The sequence below is a fragment of the Dermacentor silvarum genome, chromosome 2 (assembly GCF_013339745.2).
Source record: "Dermacentor silvarum isolate Dsil-2018 chromosome 2, BIME_Dsil_1.4, whole genome shotgun sequence".
In the NCBI taxonomy this organism is placed as follows: Eukaryota; Metazoa; Arthropoda; class Arachnida; order Ixodida; family Ixodidae; genus Dermacentor; species Dermacentor silvarum.
In genome coordinates this window covers 181,782,951-181,807,795 of record NC_051155.1, presented here as the reverse complement: position 1 = coordinate 181,807,795, position 24,845 = coordinate 181,782,951, and the positions used below count along the sequence as shown (strand labels likewise).

Genomic DNA, 24,845 nt, shown 5'->3' with positions numbered 1-24,845 from the left:
CAGGGAGAACTACGCCGAGGGGAGCCTTTGCGAACCGGTTTTAACGACGTGAATCGTAATAATGCCGCATAAAAAAGGCGGGAAAAAAGAAAGGAAGAAAAAAAAAGAAAGGGGGAGGAGGGGAAAGAACACTGCTGCGACGTAGCTGCTGCTTCGATCAAAATCGGACGAAATCCGCCGCCGACACTGGCTGCATAATCGCACCAAACGTCCCGGTGTTTGCTTTGCCTGCTACACGCTGACATCCCGGGAACTTTTGTGCGCGCTGCCGGAGCTAGGCGGTGCGTTACGCGCGGAATACTGCAGCCCCCGTGTTGGGCAGCCGCCATCGGCCGTTGTTTGCTTTTCATTTTCCCTTCTATGCATACGCTGGAGGGGTTGTTGTCTCTTCCTACAACCTCCGGCGTTTTGCTGTTTCCGTCGCCCCAAACGGCTGAATACTTATTTCGCTTCTTTGTTGTTTTTGGCTTCGCTCAGGTGCCGAAGCCGGCGGTGGCAACTGTCGGTACCGAGGAAACATCCTTGCTGAAACTGTCCACGGCTCTGTCGGGGAATCCATTATTCGAGCCTCTGTCCGCTTTTGTTTTTCTCTTTTACCGTTCACCGTGGGCCGCGCGCACGCATAGCGAATGCGACGCGTTGCGCCACGTGACCTCGCTATATCTGCGGGACAGACTCGCGAGATGTACAGATACACGCACACACACACGCTGGTTATAGCTGTAATATTTGAATCTTTAAAGAGCTCGTTTCATGCGCGCCACACTGTGCCTGGCGCGAGAGACTAAAGAGAATTAACGGCCAAGCATATAGCCGCGGGAACCGACGGTGGTCTGGATATAGGGCGAGTCTGAATAGGGAAGAGCAAGCGAGCGGAATAACTGCAGCTCGTTTCACGGCCCATCAAGTGGAAGGGCGCTCTTGGGGTGACGCATTTGTAGGGATGAAGTGACCCGAAGGTGCGATGAAATGTGACGAAGGCAGGTGGAAACATCGAAACGACGAGGTCGGGAGTATTACAAACAGAAAAAAAAGTAGCGCGTCTGTTGCAGAGCGAATGAATGTTAGCTTCCTTTTCTATATTACAAACTGCCCCAGGACAGATCACTTTGCTATGCCCCTCCACTAGTTATGCCTGGACAGACCAGGATGTGAATTAGCGTTTGCCTAATTAAAGCGACTGAGTTGAGTAGAGCTTTGCTTTCTATAACGTTGGTTTCTACATCTGCGGGCCTAATGAGAGTATTGGATTCAAGTCTGACTGGATTGGTGAAGATAAAGTAATAATAAAAAAGAACTAAGAAAAAGCTTATGTAGTAGTGGCATACGGTCGTTAGGTGGTGAAAACGTTTTCTTTTAAATAGGAATGACCTCGAGGCATGCGAAGGGACGGAGGAAAGTTTCACACTTCTATCATATAAGTGAGACTTCACTGACTTCCCAGATATGGTAGAGGAGCATGTGATTTAAAGGACAATTTAGCCCGTTTTGAGGGCAATTTCCGTCTCGACTGCTGATCTCGTTTGTTGGCCCCGCCCATTTAGAACGCTAACTTTTGGACCTATTGAGAAATGCGTTAACTGGAGATGAATACCTCTAGTTGATGAATGAATAATCACATCGGACAGATTTCGTCGTTACTCGCTTTGAAGTGTTGAAATCTAGCGCTTTTCTATCGCACAAGAAGGTTGCGGGAACTCGTCATCACTGTGATGCCCTGTAATTTCGTTAATATTTTATATATCTACGCAAAACTGGTGGGTGTTCAAAGCTCGCAAAAGTGTCGGGAGACGACTCGCTGAAAATAATAGAATTTCGGGTTAATCACTGTTTTAAATAAATTGGTCGTAGCACTTATGCGAAACGTGCGCATTTTTCGCAGAGGGGACTCATTTTTTGTTTGTTCATATAAATACGAGTCCACGAAGCGACACGAAGTCCTTGGCTTACAAAGTCACAAGGCACACAAGGTACAAACACCTTGGCAGCTTGCGAACAAAGCTACATAGAAATAGAAAGGATTTATTTATCGGTGGTATAGGATTCGCTGTTCGAGCGGAAAGCGGCATGGCCGTGCGTGAGTTCTAAGCAAACGGCAATTTGGCGAGTTCGCGGGTTCTCGTTTTGAGTTCTCGTTAGCGCTCAGCATTTTTTTCTTCTTTTTTTAAAGGGTGGTGCACTAACTTGCATTGAAGCATAAGCAGTGAGTAAAATAAAGGCACACGCTGCGACTTCGACAGTGCTGTTAAGGGGGGCTCACGCGTGTTTACGACAGTCCAAATGGCATTATGGGCTTTATGGCGACGCCAAAGGAGCTCTAAAACGTATATATTAGATAACCGCTTGTAGGGGAAAAAAAAAGTACGGGGTGGCAGCTTTGGTTCTTACCACTCGGCAGTATTGCTATACTTAACGATACTGAGTTCACGTCACGTCTACTTTAGAACCGGAAGACGACAAAGTCGGTGACAGGTGGCGGCGATTCATTAGCACCCGTGACGAGCATTCTTGTCTAACATATCTGCAAGGTATCATCTGTAACGCGTATACTATTACGAGTAGTGACTCGAAGGTATACTACAGGGTGTAATCGACAAGAAGTTTCATAGGGCGCCATCCGCTTACGCAAAAGTGCGTAAGAGTTAACGACGAAATGAATATATTCGTACTTTAGCGTGATAAGCAACCCGACTTTTCGAACATCGCCATGGTGTCACCGAAGGTGACAGAGCTGTTTCAGTCCGAAGAGCGTATAATACAGTCACCCGTAGCCTAACCAAAGTGTACCATCTAGATAAAAAATGCAATATGAGGACTATTCGCAGGATTTACCATGTTCCTGTGAGAACAAACGTTTGCAAAGACGCACTGCCGCACTGAACGATTTAGACCTCGACCACGACGCACGGATCTTTTTGGCCACTGATAGAAGGGTTCGGAACATCGACGTTGTATATAGCCACTCCAAATTGAGTTCGCATGGGTTATACTTTTGCTTTTTTTTTCGTTTTTTTCTTGCTCAGTTGTCCTCCTCGCTTCGAAGTACCTTCTTCCTTTATTTATCTGGCTTCGAGACCTCAGCACTTGGCTTCCAAGACCTCGGTGCTGTAGCACGCCCCTCTTCAGTTATTGCGACATCGTATAGCCGTGCAAGACCGAAGTGCCGGCTGTATGCAAAAAAAAAAAAAAAAAAAAATGTCGGTGAAGAAACGAAACCCTTTCATTTTCGGCTCAGACTGCAGCACTTCCTCCTGCGTGCGCTTCTTCTTTGCCAATCACTCCTCGTGGGGCTCACAGCGCCACCCTCGTACAGTTCTCCAAAGTGCTGCTTCGTGACAGATGGATTTGTCCTTACATTGCAACAACCCCCCCCCCCCCCCCCTTCCTATCCCCTTCCATTCACCACAGTCATCCTTTCTTTTTTCTCTTTCCTCTCTCTCTCTCTCATTTCTTTATTTCTCTCGTGCAGTGGGCCTCCATGCAAGCCACGGGCGCGCGCCTTCTTTCGCTGAAAGTTGATTACGTCTGAGCATGTGCGGTTCGCTGGACGTGGCCGGCGGCACCGGTTTTGTCTCTGTCGAAAGTGAAAAGAAAAAGAAAAGCAACAAGAACAACAACGAAAAAAAAAGCAATACTAAATATGAACAAAAAAAAAGAACACAAAGATGACGAAATATGCGCTATAGTGAGAAGAAGGAACACGCAAACTCGAGAAGCAGTTCACTCATCTGAAGAACTCGCGAATACGAGAGAAGGGACGGGAAACTGGAGGGGTGCCTTCCGAACGGCGCCACCGCCGCTTCCAAAATAAATGGTCCAATTTTGGTCCCTCCGAGAGCGGCACACGTGAATGACGCTGCAAAGTGTTTCTCTCCCTCCCCTGCCTCGACTTCGTATCGATCTCTCGCCGTACACGCGCACACGCACGAACGCACGCACGCACTCTCGGGCAACTCTTGCCTGGCATTACGTTGTCTTGCCTTGCGGCGTGTGCGTGTGTGTGGCCGGCTGGTGCCGCGGTGGCATTGAGCGAGAGAACTCTTAGCCGTGCATCCGAGCGAGGCTGGCCTTTGGTTAAGCGCACGGCCGTGTCAGTCTGTCTCTCGCTCAGTCTCCCGTCGGGCTTGTTTTAAAACGAGCTGAAATAACGAGTCGCCTGCGTCAATGGAGAGAGAGAGAGAGAGAGAGAAGGAGAGAAAGAGGTGGATGGTTAAGTGCCACGGCACAACTGCGCGCCGGTCGGTGTGCTTACACGTATGCTTGTGTGAGTCACTTTTTGCGCTTGCATGAACCCCATGACTTTGATCTTTCTGGGAAAGCAATCATTATTTCGACAGTGAGATTCTCGCTCTTTTTTTTTGCCCTTTTTGCATCATTAGCCTAACGAAGGGCTTGAATATTAGGTAATTATAGCGGTGGTATATATGTTCTCGACGGAGAAGACCCGTGGTCCCTTGAGAGGCGTGATATCTCTGCCGGAGAAGAAAAAGGAGCAGACGAAGAAGGAGCAGAGGAAAAAGGATTGATAACGGCTGAACTTTTTTTGCACGATTCTTCGTTATTTCTGTTAACTTTGGAACTAGCGTTCGAGTGTGAGGGATATATAGGGTGGATCCGTCTTATCAGATGCGTGCAATGAACATAAAGAACAAAATGGCGCATAATTCCATCGCTAGTGCCATCCGCCGTGTTTAGGCAAATGTGCGGCGTTATCTTGTGGGGTATATTTCGTTCGTGCCATGTAACTGTTACTTATTCTTTCTTTATGATTTCCTGAATTGTGTATTATGTGCTAGATGAGTACGATGCATATATAGGTGTTTTCGTTTCCGGGTTCCTGTCCTCCGTATCATAAGAATGATAGGCGCTTTAACGACAAAGGCCCGCTCCTATTCTCACGTGGTCGCGTGCAGTATTCATGCTTCGTGAAGTGGCCGCCGCGCTGTTCATTTTTACAGAGTGCACGCGCCTGCCTCCATAGCGGTTTCGGAGCCGCGTCGCGCCAAGATACGGGCAGCGCTAGAATATTTCATCCGGAAAGAGCCGCGAGGCGTTAAAATGAATTGCAGGCGCATTTTTTCGAGTCTGGTCTCGAAATTAATGGCTGCCCGAGAAGTATAAGGAGAGCGGCCGGTATTATCTAAAGGACCGCTCTCCCGCGGTTTGGTGCGGCCAGCGTAGTGTATACACGCCCGTAATTGGACCAATGTTTTCTCTCGCGCGTAATTTAAAGCATTGGACAGAAAAGCCTTTCTTGAGCACGGGTGTCTGCGTTCGTTAAAGAGTTCGTGAAAATTAAGGCTACCATTCATTTCTACGAAGGAATATCGTGTCCTCTCGCCGCTTCGAGAGTACATTGGTGGTCTCATAGGGGTTCCTAAAAAATAATAATTTAAGAAATGCTAAAGAGAACACTGGTGCTTGTATTTACAGGAGCTGCAAACTATGGAGGTTTAGCCTGCAAGGGAATGGTGGACAGTGCGTGGATTCGCCTAAGCTTCGTCCTTCTGGCTTCAGATGGCTTGACGACATTGAAAATTGATCATTCCCGAAAAGATATTGCGTAATAATTTAAACAATATGTAATGATTGGGCATGTGAGCAGAGATTCATCGCCTTATACCGTGTTTGGAAAACTACGAGTGCTCGAAATCTTTTGGCATATTCAATTGGTACTTTTCAGAGCGTTTCACAGCGCCCTGGTGGTCTTGTAAAAAGACGATGAAGCAGTATTACGGAGCTAAATGACGTTAGTAACATTATTCCCGATTTGTGCTTATTGTCACGATAAAGCATAGTTACATCGTTAAAGGACCATTTGAAGCTTCGCAGGAGCGATTGAAAACTACCATTGGAATTGCCGTTAGAATGCGAAAGCGTAATAAACAACGTCACAAGAACGGTTTAAGCCACGAGCACGAAGATTAGGCATATACGTGCACTAACTATTCTCCCTATTCTAGTTGAACAATCGCAGCGCCATGTTTTCCTCCAGTTATTATTGTAGGGCTGGTACAAAATTATTCAGGGGTGGTATAAAATGGCCCGCGCAATTCTTTGATTCGTGTACAATCTGACCTCGGTATATCAACGGCAGAAGTAAAAATGGGAGTAATCTTGATGTAGCCCTTAATTTGATAGGTCCAAATTACAGCGATTTAGGAAAACGAGCCTTATGAGTGAAAAGCGTCGGTTCAAAAGGGAATCGCTGCGAGTTACTAGATCTGATTATGATACCTTTCCTCTCGATGTATTCGTGCATGTAATTCTTCTGCAGTCCCACAAAGTCTTGTCTCGGTGTTTGTTTCTGTTCTCGTCTACCCGTGGTTCTCGTCTTAATGTTCACGAGTGTTGTGCATGGAATGTGGCGCTCCTGCAGGACCTAATTCGCAACTGCCCAGGAACACTTCCATAATACAAACTGCGCAGGAATGTTGATTTTGTATGCGAAGTATAGAACTGATGGGGCCACTGCGTTCTTTCTCTAATCTTTCCTTCCACCATTTCGATTGTGGTGAGCACAAGTGTCACGTTAGAGAAAATGAGTAGACCAGGTTACGTACATGCACCAATATATCAGTTAACTAGATCTAGTAACATAAAGAAAAACAAATGAAACGGTCATATTGAAAGAAGTATTAAGGAATCTATTGGTTAATTTGTCTACTTTGTTATTTCATTGATCCGCTATATGGGGAAAGCATTCAGGATGTGAAGATTACCAGCTTGACCCTTTCAGGGGCGCTGGTCACAGGAAGTTCACAGGGTCATTCTGGTTCATATATTCCCAGATGAAAGTATTTTCTGTACTTTGGTGCTGCTGCCCGGCAGCGATGTCGTTGAGAAAACGCAACTTCCCAGCTCAATTCGGCGGGTGCGTGTGTTCGATATATAGAGAATGCCTGACGCAGACAGACGGAAGAGAACAGAACAGAACGAAGCACAGCAGAACAGTGCAGGAACAATGCAGAACAGTGCCGATCAGAACAGAGCAGAGCAGAGCAGAACAGAGTAGAGCAGAAACGAGCCGAGCAAAATAGAGCAGAGCAGAACAGATCAGAACAGATCAGAACAGATCAGAACAGATCAGAACAGATCAGAACAGATCAGAACAGATCAGAACAGAACAGAACATAGCAGTACCGAACAGAGCAGAAAAGGACAGAACAGAGCAGAACGGAGCAGAACAGAGCAGAACAGAGCAGAACAGAGCAGAACAGAGCAGAACAGAGCAGAACAGAGCAGAACAGAGCAGAACAGAGCAGACCAGAACAGAACAGTACTGAGCAGAACAGAACAGAGCAGAGCATAGTGGAACAGAGCGGAACAGAGCAGAACTGAGCAGAACAGAACAGAAATGAGAAGAACAGAACAGAGCAGGACAGAACATTGCTGCCACTTGCGACACATTTATTGTAACTTAGCCTTCATCGGCCTGCCGGCCAAGTGCGCAACACATGCGGCTACTTTTTCATGAGTTATGTACAGGCAGCGCCCGGCCAGTCAACGCAGCAGTGGACGTGTATACAGCGTACTCTTCCAGGGCAGGCACTATCGTATCTCTATGCTTCTCAGCCCAGATTTTTCGGGGCACAGTTTTGTTCCTGCACGCAGTTTTTGTGGCACTTTAGTTAATTTGTCTCTCTTCTTTCATATCAGAGAAAGCGCCGATCGAAATCAAAGCGGGGACACGCAGCGACGCGATGTCTGATGTTTCGTAATGGAATGAGGCAAGACCATTGTTTGCTCTCTGCGCAAGCCTGTAATTACCTGCGCGGTTGGTTGCAAGACTTAAAAGTAGGATCACCCGCACTGAGATGGAGAACACGTCCGAAGGCACGAAACGCACATTGTGAAGGGTGTGCCCGCTGTTTGATCTGTGTACCTTCTCCATGCACGTTGTTGTTCTTTCTTAGATTTTTTATGTCCGCATCAGCTGGCGGCGCACCGCTTCGGTGAAAACAGCGGATGAAAGCAGTCTGAGTCACGCTATTTGTAATTATACGTTAGCGTTGATAAACAGCCACAACAGAGTCTGATGGTAGCATAGGTTCACATCTGAGAGAGATCAAAGTGTCGATTCGGTACTCAGGGCGACTGTACAACAGCGGCTGGTATGTGTAAGGAAAATGCTAGTTAGCATTTTATCCTCAGCTTGCGGTCGTGAGCTGTCACTTTATATTTAATTTTCTATACCACGCTCGACAGAGGGAAGGATATTTTCGCATGTTGATTGCTCAGTATAGGGTGCTCCGTTTCTAGCAACAGATGGTAATCCCATGGAAGAACGTTACATGAAACGGGAGCCATAAAAAAGGAATAATTTTAATGTCAGTTTTAAGAAAATTTATTCATCTTACAATGGTGAAGGCAACTCCTTCTCACGTAGCAGTAATTAAAAAGAACGTGTTTTGAGGTTAGAAGAAACGTCACAGATATGAACAGTTATGAAGAAGGAAAGCGTAAAAGAGTAAATGAGCGAGCTCCCGATGTGTTCCGACATCTACAGGAGGGTACATATACAAAAAAAAAAAAAAAATCTGGGTAGCTTGCACTAGTGGCGCTATGCTAAAGGCACAGCGGAGCTGATCGGTTCCTAGCTGGTCCTAGCTATACGAAGTGTATAAGCATTTCCTCGTGGTCCGTGGCATCGGGGAACGCCTCGCGAAGCACTTGCAGTCCGAGCACACCTAGGGGAAGTGGGGCGAAAGCTGTGCACAGTGTACGGGCGGCGCGCAGCAAACGAGATACCGGGATGACGTCACGGCGCATGCGCAGTAGCGCGCAGCTGACGGGAGCTAGGCCGAGCCGCCGCCAGAGGTGCCTGCTGCAGTCACGGACACCGTTTCCCCGCTAATGCGGGGAAACGGAGAAGCGCGGATGGCGCCGGCAGCACCTCTGCGGGTTGCCTCGTTGGTGCTGCTACAATTTGTTTCTCTCCCTCTCCCTCTCGTTCTCATTTTCTCTTTCTCTCTCCCTATCATAGCACACGACGAGTGCACTCTCTCTCGCTCTCATTTTCTCTTTCTCTCTCCCGAGCATAGTGCGCAACGCTCCGCGAGGTGGTTGCTAGGCAACGCAGTGGCAGGCGGCACACATTACGGCCGGCTTCAACAGCTCCGCTGTTAAAAGTAACAACGGTCAGCTGCGCTATACGGTTAGCTGCACTATACAACGGTCAGCTGCAAGATACAGTAAATACTTGGCCGCAGGGATCTGCAAGGACATACGAGGTGCCCATTCACGAAGTTTCGACTCACGAGGCAGAAGTGGCCCTTTGTGGCCACGTGAGCCTATATGTGAGAGACTGTACTCCCCAATGCACTGTCCAATTTTACAATAAATGTATTGGCGGCGTTGAAACAAGAGAAAGAAAGAAAGAGGGAGAGAGAAAGAAAAGGCAGGGAGGTTAATCAGGACCCGGTTGGCTACGCTGCAATGGGGGAAGGTGAAATGGGAGAAGAATATTAAGAGAAGAGAAAGTCCTCTATTGATGTCGATGTCGTCGAAGGTTCTCCGCTTTGTATCACAGACGGTGGCCCAGTCCGCTAGCCTTCAGAAACCGCAACAGCACTTATGTGGCCTTCTGAAGCTGTGAGATGTGAGACCACCGTCCCAAGATCTTGTCCAACCTAAGCGTTTGTGGTACCACGATGTGACTCAAGAGCTGACACTGCACGTGAGCCCTTCTAAGAAGCAGTTGTTAAAGGTAGTTCTCTGTAATAAGAGTGTTTGTGGGGAGAAGCCCACTGTAGTCATTGACAGGTTTTCAAGGCGACTGCCGCGACAACGGCAAGCGTCGTTTTAAACGAATAAATCAAGGTGAATTATCTGCATCGAAGCCTAGACCCTTCCCTTCCGAGGCCAATCTATTAACCTTTCTTTTTTTTAACACGAAAGTGTTTTATGCCGGGTTTAACGACTGGCCTCCGGCACCAGATGTAATGGATGTGACGTCGGCTCCGGCGCCGCCATCTAGGAGTAGTGAAGCGAAGTACTGCATCGTGACGAGCGCCGACAAGGAGTGCTTCGGTAGGCACAACACAGTGGAGGCTCCAACGCGGTGTAGCCATAGAATAAAGAGCCAAGTGTAGCCTCGTGCACAGAGCTTCATACAATAATTATACAATAAATAATCATATACTAGAAAACATTTGTAAAATTGTCCAACTGCAGGATTTGCACGCAGGACCTCTAGCAGAGAAGCGCGATAGTGAAACCATTACGCCACGGACGCATGCACCGACAAGCGACATAAAATGCCCTTATAGAGAGAGAGAGAGAGAGAAATTTATTTACAGAAAGGCAGAGACGTCGGCCTGAGCTGTAACTTGCTCTGGCCTGCTACTACACATACATACTTAAGTAAAATGCCCTTATGAATTTATCGCGGACAAGCCAGTGTATTGTGACGCTTGGCGCGTTTCGATTTGGCCACTTCGACAAGCTGAACCGTTGTAATTAGTCGCGATCGCGCGTTTGCAGCGTCTTCAGCACTTCGAAAAATATAGATTGCTCTGAAATTTACGGCAAAGAAGGCAGGCATATAAAGTGCAATAAACAAAGCCACAAGAACGTCTAAATCCACAAGCACAAAGATCAGACAAATTCACGTACTTCTGTGGCCTCGTGTAGGCAGTTAGCGTCGGATTAGCTTGCGGCGCAAACCTGCAACATGATCGCCGGCCCCGCAAATCGTGCGACTTTCGCTGCAGCGGGCTGTGAGTTCACGAAGCAAACTTGCAACAGCTTCTGTGAGGACACGTTTTACTTTCGTGTTCTACCGATCCCCATGAAAGAGGGATCAACCATTTTTTTAAAGACATGCTCGCTCGAGTGCGCTAAGACGATCTAACGCTCTGCGACGCAGTGGGTGGCGTGCGCGTGGTGTGATGAACGCAGGTGATGACTGCCGTCTCGAATATCGGGTTAGTTATTTTGAAAAAATAAGGTGCGGTGGCAGGTGGAAAAGAGTGCACACGCAGGAACGCGCATGGCTGCCGTGATGAACACCTAAGCTTCACAGTGACATGTCGCGTGTTCGCTCCCGCTCCTATAGATATAATGACGCTTCGAAAAGACGCGCCTTGAGCGAAAATTCGTGCCAGTGCAAGGGTGCACTGATGTGACGAAGTTAAAACAAATCATGAGGTGCCTATTTCGGCTCTATTTCTGCCATCTTTTGTTACTTTCACCCGCACGAACCATGCGACTCGCTCAGTGGCTATGGTGTTCTGCCGCGGAGCATGAGGTCGTGGGTTCGATTCCCTGCCGGCGCACTTCGATGGCGGTGGAATGCAGAAACACTCGGGTACTTAGCTTTAGGTGTTCAAGAACTCTATATGGTCGAAATTATTCCTGTGCTCCAGACTACGGCGTCTCTCGTAATTCGTGTGTTGCCTTGGGGCGTTTAAAGCCCATTATTTGGACTTTGTTTTCTTTATTTCTTCTCATTTTTTGCACCCACTTACTCCACCACTGCAGGGTAGCCGGCCGGTTTTTATGCACCGGCTAAACTCCTTGCACTTCCCTCTCTGTTTTCTCTCTCTCTCTCAGCCCAAAATATACAAAGGGTTAAGGAACGTACGACTGTGAATTATTCATTTATCTCCCCTCGTTGGCAAAGTTTTGCGGCCAACGGCAGTACGTGTATAGACGCCAAGTCATCATCGATGGGCAAACAGACATTTCCGCGATGGATCGCCAGCGTCAGCGGGAAAAACGCGCTATCGACTGCTATAGTTGCGCGGCGCGATTCGAGACGGTCCTTAACGCGCCAGTAAAGTTTCGCGCCGCTCGCGATTCGCTGACGGCCGTATAACATCGCCTCGGTGCCCGCGCGCGCGAATGCGACCAGGCTCGTATCGATCACCGCCTAACATCCGACTTCCGGACGTCGTTAAACACCCGAGTCTGTATATACGATCCGGTGGCGTTCCGCTCGCTCGCTCGCAGCGCGAGAAAGGATCTCCTTGTCGAGAGTGTGGCACGTCGTAAAACTCCGGACCTGACAGTGCGAAACCGCTCTTGGCTTTAAAGCACCACCGAAACGCATATCCGTCGAAGCTGCGGTTTCTATTATTTGTTTCTCGGGCCTTATATTCGTTTCCTTCACCATTACAGACGCGCCGGATGGTACAGGGCGGGGCTCAGTGAGACGCCCGCGATGCTCCGCTATATAGTCAAACACAACCACGTTGTCCCTTTCTTAAACTCTCGTCTCAACCACCGTTCGCTAGCATTAGTTCCACCCAATCCTAGAAGTTCGCAACACATATACGTAAGGTTCTTATATCCTCCTCTCACCCGAAGACAGCTCACATGTAATACCTTTTCAAGTCGTCACTTATTACCGTGTGGTATGTTGCGAACATGAAACACCCATTTTTCTTTAGTTTAGTGATACCTCGGCTAGAATCCGAAGGCAACATCTCTATATGTATTAATAACGTATCCGTCTCCTCATGTTTGTTGTGAAAAAAAAAAAAACGTTTCTCTTTGCCTTTTACACAGAGATGGAAATATAATATCCCGTGACATGTGGTTGTTGATACATTGACGATACATCCTGAATTTTTATGTCAACTATCGCTACCCGAGAAGCACTTCACGGCGCTTTTCGTCGTCTTTGACGACACAGTGGTCTACATCAAATCAGAGTCAACGCTCGCAAAATCTGACGGCAAGAATATTTGTAACACATATTCGTATAGTTTCACGTGCAACCCACTTGATATCCGGGATGAATAGTTTACGCGATCGCTTCCGAGTTAATCTGGAAAAGTAGCGAAGTGAATGTGCGTTATAATGCATGCAAGGGATATCTCACGAAGATATGACAAGCGGAAGGACTGATCAGAAAGGCAAACTGACATTGATCGTTTCTCACCGAGCGCCCAGCCATCCCTACAAGCAGGCGGCAGGAGGATGAGACTTAGCGGAGCACCCTTCTAAAGTAATGACGATAACCGAGAAAGGAAATTGGGCGCAGGTATGGTTGTCCTTTGTCAGGAACAGCTGCAGCACAAAGTGAGTCGACGAATCCATTCCTTAACTCCGGCCCCGCACCATTATCTCTCGTTAGACGTAACAGCCTTTTACATCGCGATCGAAAGAAAGGAGCTATATAGCATTTTCCTGACAGGGGCAACAAAAGGAGCAGCTTGACAAATAGGCTCGTTGCAAGTGAAAGAACGCCGCAGCCGTTCACCAGAGCGAACGCCCTGCAATCGTAATGAGCCGTTCGAGGCCATCGCCGGCAACGGATTGCCAAGGTGAACCTACTGTGCGCGCCACTTTCTGTGTGTGCGCATCCAAGTCTCTTTCTATAGACACGTGAAGTGCCGACAGGCTATATCTGGCGCGCGGAACACAAGATTGATGACAAACACTGTTCGTTTTAATTAATAAACTCCCATTGCCGCTAGCGGCCGGCGCTAAGGGCTGGCCACGGTATTGCGCGGGCGCACCCATAAAAAAATTCACGTTTTTAATTTAGGCGCGAAACCAGCAGGCCTTCTAATCTTATGGGGATCGCAGCTGTACGAATCGCGGCATTTCGGCTCCGCCGCCACCAAAAGAAGTGTCGTCAATATTGATCGCCAGGGCGTGTTTTATTTTCTTCGCTCATCGCGCTTTGAGCACGAATAAAACAATCGTTTATATGTCGTTGTCATGGCATGCAAAATGGGCATGAATTGCAGATTTACACTTCTGAAGAGCGGAGATTGTACCGTAGGTTGTAAATATGAAAAAATAAAAAAGTGTTCTGCTGCCTAAACGACAACGGGGAACCCATACCCGCTACAACGTTTCTATATTACGTGTGTTCAGCTGGCAGCCGATATAAGCAATTTTCTTTCTACGGCATTTACTTATCTGCCGCACAAATGTGGTATGTGTGAGGTCACGACGGGGATGGCGCTAAAAATTCCTCGGGGACTCGTCGCGTGCATGCCATCGCATACCACCGCTGTACACTGCCTCGCTTTGCTGCCGACACTCGCGCTGCCTAAATTAAAGCACAGGGCACACCTCTAGTCAAGCAAAACGATGTATGGTAGTAAAAGATAACCAAAACAAATCAAAGAAAGGAACCCGAACGAGTCTCTAGAGGCGAGAAAGACAAAGCGCGAGACGCGGGTACCGACTCGCGCTGTTCTTTTCATACATTTTTGTTTGTTTGTTCGGAACCAGCGGGGAGGAATGTGATCGACTGTTTACCTCTCTTATCAGTGCGAAAAAAAAAAAAGCGGGAAAGCGTCAATATTGCGAGAATCTCAGCTCCGCCGAGGCCTGCAACTCGTTGAGGTAAATCCGTGCAGTACGGCGTGGAGCTGTAGCTGCAGCGCAAGTTGGAAGCATTGCGCTTGGGTGAAGCCAGCGCAGATAGGCTTTGACGGCGCCCAAAGTTCTTGCCTGCATGCCCTTGTTTCCGTGTCCACGTGGTTTAAGCGATATATGGTTCCAACTAGCGAAAAGTCTGATGTGCTGTTGCAAGCTGACTATATATTCGACCCGAGTTAATGACGTGTTCTGCGTGACAAATGTCGCAAGAAATAAGAGTGAGCAAGCGAAGAATCGATGGGACGCGTTCGTCGACCATCAGGCGAACGCTTACGATCGAGGAACGGCCTTAGTCGTGAGTGGTGCTGGGTAACACTCCCGGCGCTAATATTTTACACAAATACCGAAAGAAAGTGACGGGAGGAAGCCCGCTGTGGAAGCACCTCACGCGTAATGCGGAAGATGTGGGTTCAACTCCTACTTGCAGCATCATCTATTTTCGTCCAATTTTAGTTCCCTCTTCCGTTTTATTTCTACATTTCAATTTCTCTGACTTGATTGTCTGTTTGCTTGATGTGGTACTACTACCGCAAAATAGAGCCCCTTGTTCTTATCACTCAATACATCTGAAGCCATACATGCAGGTGCTTCCAACTCCCAAACTGATCTAAGCTTCAAATCAGCAAAGTACACTGTACTGACAAACATGCTTCACCTCGAGCTTTTGTAGACGCAACATTTGCAGACGCAGCATGGAACCACGTGACCGACGTGACTGATATTGGTAGCGTTTAAAAGTGAAAACCACGTTGTAGGGCGTGCGCGAAGAGGATTTCTTATCCTGACTCGGTATTTTGTTAGGAAATATTGCAAAGAGTCAGGAAAATGGGAAATAACTTGCCATTGTTGCTCAATGGCTGCGACTCTGTGCTGTCTAGCAGAACAATGTTGCGGAATTCGACTCCCGGCCGCGGCATTCTGGGGAGGAGAAACCTATTAAAAAAAAGGAAGATAAAAAAGAAACGTTTGTGTACTGATATTTACCGCACGTTATAGAACAAACGGAGGTTAAAATAAATTGAAAGCCCTATAATACGGCCCTGTTAAATCAGCTGGACTCTAGAACACCACTTTCAGGGGCGCGTACTCTGGGACCATGGCCCATTTCCGTCCGCGGCGCAAGAACGATTCGCGCGCTGCTGCCGATCTTGAGGTGCACCGCGGACTTCGTCTGTAGCAGCGCCCTCTTTACTGTAGCAGCCCAACCGGATCAGTGGATCCGGTTGTTAACTTGCAGTGTTCGCTATCTCCCTCTTTCTATTTTCTTTTCCCTTAGAACAGTGTAGGGTAGCGAACCGCATGATCGTCCCACTGACCTCCCGTCCTTTCTTCTTCTTGCTCTCTCTCTCTCTCTCTGTTTTAAACACTACTATTATTAGTGCTTAAAACCTATAGATAACTAGTGAAACAATACAACCATTGTGCGATAATGACATGTTATTTAATTATTTATTTTTTGACTTCAAAGCACCGTGCGTGGTTGGGAGTGTCTCATTCATTCGCCTGAAACAAACTTGTTGATCTCAGACATCCGCGGAGTAAGTATTGCCTAATGCGATAATTTATATTATTCATTACTTTTTTATCTTGTATTATTAACCAAGTGAAAAAGGAACAGCCGTCACCAGCACACAAAGAAGCTTTATTTATTGTCACCTAAGAAAACAACGTTTGCATACGTTTCGTGTTGTGTTGATACAGACTTTAGAAATAAATGTCTGAAAGAGGAAGAGAGAGCGAGAGAAATTAAAAAACAATCATAGCACGGTAACTAGACTTTGTCTAGTTTGCTACCCTATAGAAGGGGATGAAGATGGAGCAGTAAAAAGAGAGAAAGAAAGTCATGAGACTTTCAACAGACTAACAAGTAAATGTTTCTGAATGGAGCTTCTTGCTCTCGCCTCCACGGTGCTGCACGGATTTAGCTAACGGGAAGAAGTGCGGACAGGGCTGGCATCAACCTGTGAAGGCAAGAAAATAAATAAATAAGGAGCAAGCAGATTAACGGGGTTTCTGGCATTGAACCGTAAAAACCGTACCACGATAGGATAGGCGAGGCTTCGGTGGCGCTGACAACGGTGACCGCTCGTGCGGCCTCGAGCCTCTGACAGCGCCTGTTTTGTAAGTCACGCAGTTGGCAGTGATGGACGACGATCGGTTGCGTAACAGCACGTGGTCTCTATAGTGTACACGCACTCGCCCTCTAGAGGCGCAAGCGGTTGTGTGCTTGGACCTTTCTTTTCTGACTCACCGCCCTGCGGTGATCTGTGCCATGTTCCCAGGATGTCAGGCATCCTGTATCGGGAGTAAGTGCGCGCTCTTCTGGTTTCTTTCACGTGTTTACCAGAGAGGAAAGGGGGGAGCCGCTGCGGCACGCTCGATGGGGAAAAAAAAGCTCGGTGGTTCGGCGCGTGCAGAGTGCGTTATGCGACGGCGTGGGAGGGCACAGTACGTGGGCGACGAGTTAGAAATAAACACGAAAGAGGTAAGCCTTAAAACATACACGAGAGACTGCACGGGTACACGTAACTTCTACAAAAGAGATGAGAAATATAGAAGGGCTGTGGCCTTCCTATATGACTGCAGGGAAAATCACATTTAACTTTTCTAAAGCATTATTATTATTATTATTATTATTATTATTATTATTATTATTATTATTATTATTATTATTATTATTATTATTATTATTATTATTATTATTATTATTATTATTATACAGTTTGAAAACATACATACATTGGATAGAGGGGAAACTAAAGGAACAATCAGGCGGGCAACTGTCATCGAGGGACCACTACGCTTGCCTACTTTTTTGAAATTAGGTGATAGAAACAAAAATCGAAAAATGGAAGAAAGGAAGGAAAGAGAAAGTTAAGAACAAGATGTCAGATCGCAAAGACTGAAGAAAAACAACGACCACAGAGAGAGAAAAAAGGTAAAGGAAAGACAGGGAGGTTAACCAGAGATTATCTCTGGTTGACTACCCTGTACCGGGGGAGGGGTTAAGGGATGCGACAGGAGAGAGAGAAAAAAAATAAGTAAAAAAATAATAAAATAAAATAAAAAGTAAACAAAAGAAAATCACAAAAAAAAACAGAACTGTTTCTGTGGGCACTGTCACGCAGTCTGCGTAGGTGTGCTCGTGTTGCATAAGGTTAACATTCCATCCTACGTCACACAGTGTAGAGTCACAATTTGTCACTGAGTCCGGTGTCAAATTTTAAGCAATGCAGCAGTGCCTGCAGGGCGGCTCGCGCCGTTGTTTGTGTAGGCCAGTTTCCAAGGATGTTCTTTTCTGTTATTCGGCATTTGTCCAGTTGATCTATCGTGGCTGAGAGAGCTGCTCTCTGCCGGTTGAAACGAGGGCACTCACAAAGAAGGTGTGCAATTGTTTCGTTGCACCCGCAGAATTCACAAAGTGGGCTATTAGCCATTCCGACAAGAAAGGAGTACGCATTTGAAAATGCTACTTCAAGCCATAGACGGATATAGAAGTGTGCAGTCCCGTCGTGGAAGGTTGAACGGAATACGGAGCTGTAAATTAGTGTCCAGGGCATGAAGGCGTGCACTTGTGAAATCAGATGAATTCCAATGAATCAATGTTAGCTCACGCGCAAGCGCTGAAAGTTTTTTTCGCTGTGTCGGCTCTCGAAAGAGGAATGGCAACGCAGTTGACACCGTCATGGGTAGATAGGGCCACTTTGGTGGTGACTCGTGGCGCCATCCTCGGCCATCACGAAGAAATGTCTGTCGGTCAAATAGCTGCATAACCACTGAAAAGTGCGGCCACCAATTCCGGCTTCAATCAGAGCCTCTATAATGGCATAATGTGCTACGTTATCGTAGGCGCCTTTTATGTCAAGGAACAATGCCGCAGTGAGTCGTTTCAGACGTTTTTGATGTTCAACAAATGTGACCAAATCGATGACATTATCTATGGATGAGCGCCCACGTTGGAAGCCAGCCATAGCATCTGGGTACACATTGTATTTCTCCAGGTACCATTCCAGGCGCAGTCAAAACCATTGTTTCCATTATTTTTCCTATGCAGCGGGCCAGAGCGATGGGGCGGTACGATGACAAATCTAACGGTGATTTACCTGGTTTGAGAAGTGGTACCAAGCGGCTGCATTTCCATTCATGTGGAGCCATACCGTTGCGCCAAGACTTGTTGTAATGGTTTAGCAGCATGAGTTACGCCTTCTGGCCAAGATTGCCGAGCGCCGTATAGGTAATGCCGTCTGGCCCAGGTGAGGCAGAGCGCCTGCAAGTCGCCAGGGCCTCTTCAAGCTTCTCCATCGAAAACATGACATCCATACGGGAGTTCCGAGACGCATAAGTGACGCATGGTGTAAGTGCACATTGGGGCTGCAAGCCAGCAAGTCTTGAACAAAATTCTTCAGCAATCTCAATCTCTCTGCAACCTTGGTGCAAAGCGAGATATTTGAAAGAAACACGCTGTTGAGGTGATACGCGAAATCCACGCTCGGTCCTCCATATCTGAGATATGCGCTGACGTGGATCCAACTACTCGCAAAATCGTTTTCATTTTTGAGATTGGAGCACATCGATGTGCCGCTGAATCTTCTTTTGAATTCGCCTTGCCTCTCTGAGATCGTGCATAGATTTAGTTCTCGTGTATCTTCTTTCAGCCCGCCGGCGAATCGCTCGTAATTGCTGCAATTCGGCCTCAAATTGTTCATATGTCGGGAAAGGCTGAAAACCGCGCGTAGTCTCTTTCATGGCTTTTTGAATTTCGTGTTCCAGGCTAGAATGATTCCCTTCCTGACATACTTCCTCCATGTGTGACCGAAACGCTGACCAGTAAATTCGTTGGAGAGTCGTAGAGGAGTATTTAAATAGTCCCTTGATCTTCAGCTACGTGGGAATATAGTCGCTGCCATGTAATTCAATATCTGAGAACCATTGCAGTTTTCATTCAAGACGCCGAGAGTCCAGGGTGAAATTTAGGCAGCTGTTGTATGTAATCCCTCGTAAATATGTTGCACTACCATCGTTGAGGCAATAAAGGTCGTGCTGTGTTGTAAAATATGCAAGAGAAAAGTTGCAAAAGAAACAACGACCAAGTATAGAGTACGGCAATAGGGGATAAAAAGAACTCACCGCCAGTCTCACGAACTACAAAAGAACAATTATAGTAAAAAAAAATAACAATAATAGTTTTGCCACTCAAAAAGAAAAAAAAATATGCGCTATAGAAACGGAAAGCCAAGTCAGTTCGTTGTAGAAAAGTAAGCAGGGCGCTGTGAGCCTGATTGTGTAGAGATGGTCGAGACGCACAGCCATTCGGAATCAGACATTCATCCAAGGTCGTACACCACAAGCCAAGATTGAAAAAAAAAAAAAAAATGGGGCAGGCAAAAAATGCTTCTTTAAAAAACAAAGAACCATTTCAATTGGAGAGATTTACTTTTAATGGAGTCGGCCACCTTACAGCTTGAGGATGGAGACAGCGAAAAGAAAAATGCGCAAATAAACGAACCTGAACTGCGTTCTATACGCTACGTGTGAAATATATGCAGACATTCACGAGGAAACAAACAAACTAGGTTTCTTAAAAGGACCACAGTTAGTGCTCATCGGGGCGCATGTTTTCTGCGAGAGATTAAATTAATGGACGCATGGCGGTGACACGCTTCTCGGAAAGATACGTTCAGGCAAAGCGATTGCCTGACCAGACTACTTGGCTAAGCCTGCCTGTAGTGACACCGTCACCAGTGCCACCTACGTCATTTTTTTCTGATTTTAATAATCATTTACTCTTCGCCGCACGTATACATAGTATAGCTGCTTAAGCAGTAAGCGTATGACCCACGACTCAGTAATTAGGGTGCCCCGTTCGTGCACCTGCGTACTCTTCCAGATGAGCTCTTCAAATCCTCTTTGCTGCGGCTTATCATTTCTCTAGCGAAGAGAGACGCGGTTTTTAGTGGGAAGTCCAGGTCCGAAACAGATTATGAGGCCAATAAATCCTATTGCATTAAAAATGGACGGTTCCGACAGTCGCACGATACACTTCAGCCAAGAGAGAAGGTTGGACATACGAAGCTTGCAAGTTGACGCGAATTGGGAAATTCCAGCTTGGAATAAACTCAAATAGTGTTACGAAGAGGGGTTAAGAAGCGGGATATAAGTATAAAATCCAATAACGACTTTTCTTCGGTACTGATACAAACTTCCTTGATCACCCAATCAATATATGCTCCACGACTCTGCAGAGCAACTCCCGATACCTTTCTCTAAGAGTGACGCATTAGGTTTTGTTATTTACACTATGTACAAGGAGACTAAATGTTGGCCAGCAACAACAAAGATGGCGAACCACAGTTTCACTTCTTCTTCGTCTCGTCGGCTCTATGCTTCAGCATCTTGTTTGTCCACCGGACAACTGGCTCATAACAATATTAACCACTTCCTATTTAAAATTAAACGGATAAGATCGGCACTTTGCCCTATGTGCCACATACGCAAAGACGTTAGAACGAACAGCCCTAATGTCTGCACTGAACATTCATCAAAGAATGTTATACTTTGAATTGCAACACGTGCTTAGTCCACGGGCTAACGCTGCTAGCGCATCTCATGCAACGAAGGCACATTTAACGTTCCTCAGAGACACTGGTGAATGAGATGCTAAATGATTCGTTATGTGTTGTGGTGCACTTCGTGCATGTTGTGTATCTGTGACGTGCACTGTTTTAGTGTTGCCTACCGTCCCGAATTCAGCGGGACAGTCCCGACTTTTGAGTAAATGCCTCGAGTCCCGACTAGACGCAGTCGGGATGGCAAAATGTCCCGATTTTCTTTCCCCTTTTACTGCTGAATAACAATCAAGAAACCATATTTCCTTTTTATAATGCCTGACAGCTCGGATGTGCACATTCTTCTCTTTTGTCTTCAGTCTCAGCGTCATAACCATGAAGGCGGTGTTATTTTGTCGTTTTCTAGTTTTGGTGTAGGGATGATTATTATTATGAGTAAACTTTATCGTACGAAGAGTAGTGTGGTTAATCTCGGGTGGAGCCCTCTTGTAGAGCCCCACTGGCCACGGCAGCTCGCGGGAACTGGTCCAGGGTCGCCAGTTGGCTCTAGCCGTTCACGGCACATGTATCTGTACTGGCAGCCGTGTTAGCGAGGTAACTGCTGCACTTTTCTTGCCGTAAAACGCGACATGGTAGAACTAAAAAAAAAAAATACAACGTTGTTGCATTCCTGGCGCTCCTAGCACTGACAGGATCGGATCTGTCGTCATCTGTGTCTCTTACTGCACGTAATTACGCGCTAGTCACTGCGTCAAACGTCCTGACAAACCTTCCTTTTTCTTTTCCCCCATCCACGCAGCTGATCGAGGAGCTGAACGTGGGCGTGGCTCTGTTCCGGGACGTGCTGCTGAGTGTGAGCAGCGCCCAGGACGGGCCCGAGCTGCGCCAGCGGATACGCACGCTGCGCCAGCGCTGCGTCCAGGCCTGCGTCGACGCGGCACACCTGCTGCTGCCGCACATTCGCAGGTGAGGCTGCTGACGTCATCTCGTTCACGCTTGCGCTCGCTGAGCTGTGACCGGTCATTCTTTCGTCAAGGCAGTGCCGACAATGCCTCTCAGTTGACTTTAAGCGCTGCGCGTCGCGCGAAAAATTTATATTTTGTGTAGTCGAACTTTAGAAATGATGTCACTTTAGTTTTTCTAATTGCTACTTTTGTTATAAGTTATAACCATCCTTTTGAGCACAATTACCATGTCGGAGTGATGAGCATGATGATGATTTAGTGGCATCCCCTTTGAAACGGGGCGGTGACAAATAGTCACCTAACCTGCTTGAGTTAATCAGGTATTCTATACATGCTTTTCATTCTAGCATTTTTGTATACAACTTCCTAAGCTTTTTCTCTTCCTCAACACTTCTCTATCTACCTTGCACCACTACCTAAGCCTGTAACAGATAAGGTCTACCAATCTCTTCCTTGCTTTTTATTTTCCACTAATACTCCAAAACTCTCTTGCTTATCTCGACTGCTGACCGACTGATGCTTCCGTCCACTTTAAATGCAAGTCTTTCTGGAAGGTGTACGTTACATAAGGGTCCCACTGGGTGAATCCCTTCACATTCCGTTAGGGTGTGCTGAGTGGTCTCCGGATTTTTGCCGCAGTATACACATGCCTCATGCTGTTGCGAATATTTGTTCCGGTATAATTTTGTCCTTAGGCAACCAGCTCGAGCCTCAAACAGCACGGCACGGCACTTTATGTTATAGCACAGATTTTTCTTTCTAATTTTTTCTTCCCATACTTGTAAATCCCCATGGTCCTTTTTGTTTCCATTCTTTGCATTCAATTCACTGTCTCTGTTTCTTTCACTTTCTTTTTGATGACTTCTGCTTGTCTATTTACAGTTTGAATTATGCTGTACCTGGTTGCCAACTTTCTTGACCTCTTCCTCTATTCTGTGTCCACGCTTTGCAAGTACAGATACCTGCGCACTTTAGCCGCCCATTTATTTTCATTCATGTTTCTGAGTCTTATTCTTCAAAACTAATTTTGCTCTCTGCTTCTCGGACTTCAAAATAGGCCCAACCCATGTCACCCTGTACTGCCTCAATTGGGGTTCAACCGTGGGCTCCGAAAGCCAACCGGCCTATACCCTCCTTTGGTTAACTTCCAGCCGCGACGATATATCCGATTTTAAACGCACAATGACATTTGCGAACGTTAGCGCTGTCACCATTGCTCCATTGCAGATTCCATGCACCACATCGTACTTATTGTGGCCCCAAGGTGCCCCATGTTTCATTATTGCTGCATTTCGCTTACTTTTATTTTTAGATTAACATGGTGGATGCTTGAGTAGGCCTTTACTTTGTTTCTGTATACGCCGATGTACTTATATTGCTTGACTATAGGCATGAGTTGCTGATACCGCGTAATTACTAGTCCGTTTATTGAACATGATAATTTTCGTTTCCTCTGTGCTAAACATAGGACCTAGATTTGTCGCTGCGTTGCCACACATATTCGCAAGTCTCTGGGAATCTCTTGAGCTGTTCAATAGTAGCACTATCTCGTCCGCATACATCAGTCCAGGGACCTTCTGTTGCACCATTTGTCTATTACGTATGTATGATAAGTCAAAGCCTTATTCACTGTTTTTCAGTCGTACTTCTATGCCCTTGACATAAAGCGTGGACAACAATGGAGACAGAGGACATCCTTACTTCAGTGATGGGTGAATTTTCACCACTTCGTTACATTTTCGGCCTTCCCATACAATTCGTACTTGGTTGTCTCTATATATCTTCCTCAGGAGCTCGACGAAATCGTCCTCTATGCTTTCGTGCTTGAGAATGGCTTCCCTAATATCTAGGAATGCTATCCATAAAGGTCTATTGTGCACTACTGAAATCTATATACACTGAGTTAGTACAAACATATTATCCTCGAAGCGTCTGCCTGGTCTGAGCCCATTCTGTAGTTCCCCCAGTACATAATTGTTCTCCACCCACTTCGACAGTTCTATCTTTATGGCTTTCTATATATCACCGACATTACTGTAACTGGTTTGTACGAGCTCGTCTTATCCTTATCGGCTTTGCCTTTGTAGATCAGTTTCATCATGCTTTCACGCTATCCAACCGGAATTTTCATCGTTTTAATCACTTGCTCTATAGCATTAGTCAGCAGCGCCTTCCTCTTTGGAGCGAGGTTTTTGATTAACAGTATTGGGATTTCATTGGGTCCTGCGACCGTGTTATTAAGCACATTTTTCCAGCTTTTCTGCAGTAAAGGTTTTCTATGCTAAATTTTGATCTCTCAGACTTCTCTGATGTTGCTGGATCTGAGTGAGTCTGAACTACGCTTTCTTTCATGCCGAAGTTATTCCTAATAACGCCTGTGATGTACCGCAGCACGTCGTCTCCTTCGAAGACGTTACTGTCTTTGTCCTTTATAACTGTTTGCGAATTTTTTTTGTAGCTCCGAGTGCTCTTACATGGTTCCAGAATCTTTCTGGCGCGCCTTTGTCTTTTTTGCGAATGTTATGCACCCAACGTTCACTTGTGTGTTTAATTTTTCTCTTGCACCGGCTCACTCGCCACCCTTTTCTTTTCTAGGTTTTGTACCATCTAAGGAGCACCTGTTCTTCCTGTAATCCCAACTTCTTAGCTTCTCGATGATTTATAGACGCCTGTTTATGCTTTTCTATAGCTTGCTTTATTTTTTTGTTCTTCCATTTACGTGATTTTCGATCCAACAATTTTATTGCGATAGCAATTATATGGACACTTCAAGCGGATTTCTGCCGTCGGCGTCACCGTCGCCGTGAGGTTCCGTATAAAGTCCACGGGCGATAAAATCGTCGCCGCGCGCCGTATGTGCGAGTGAAAGCGTGCGTGGGACGCGCGCTATCACGGAGAGTGAACTCACGGCGGAGAGCAAAAGCGACTTCCGTCGCGCGAAAGGCCGTGGGGGTATGGGAGGGAGGGA

At 46.6% G+C, this 24,845-nt stretch overlaps 1 protein-coding gene across 1 annotated transcript in view; it reads left to right on the top strand.

The window, feature by feature from the left end:
- The window catches only part of LOC119440596 (uncharacterized), a 118,563-nt gene that overhangs the window by 17,697 nt on the left and 76,021 nt on the right, over positions 1-24,845 (top strand). Inside the window, exon 2 of the mRNA XM_049661993.1 lies at positions 21,712-21,878. Within this exon, the coding sequence (XP_049517950.1) occupies positions 21,712-21,878 (167 nt within the window). The remainder of the gene's footprint in view (positions 1-21,711; positions 21,879-24,845) is intronic.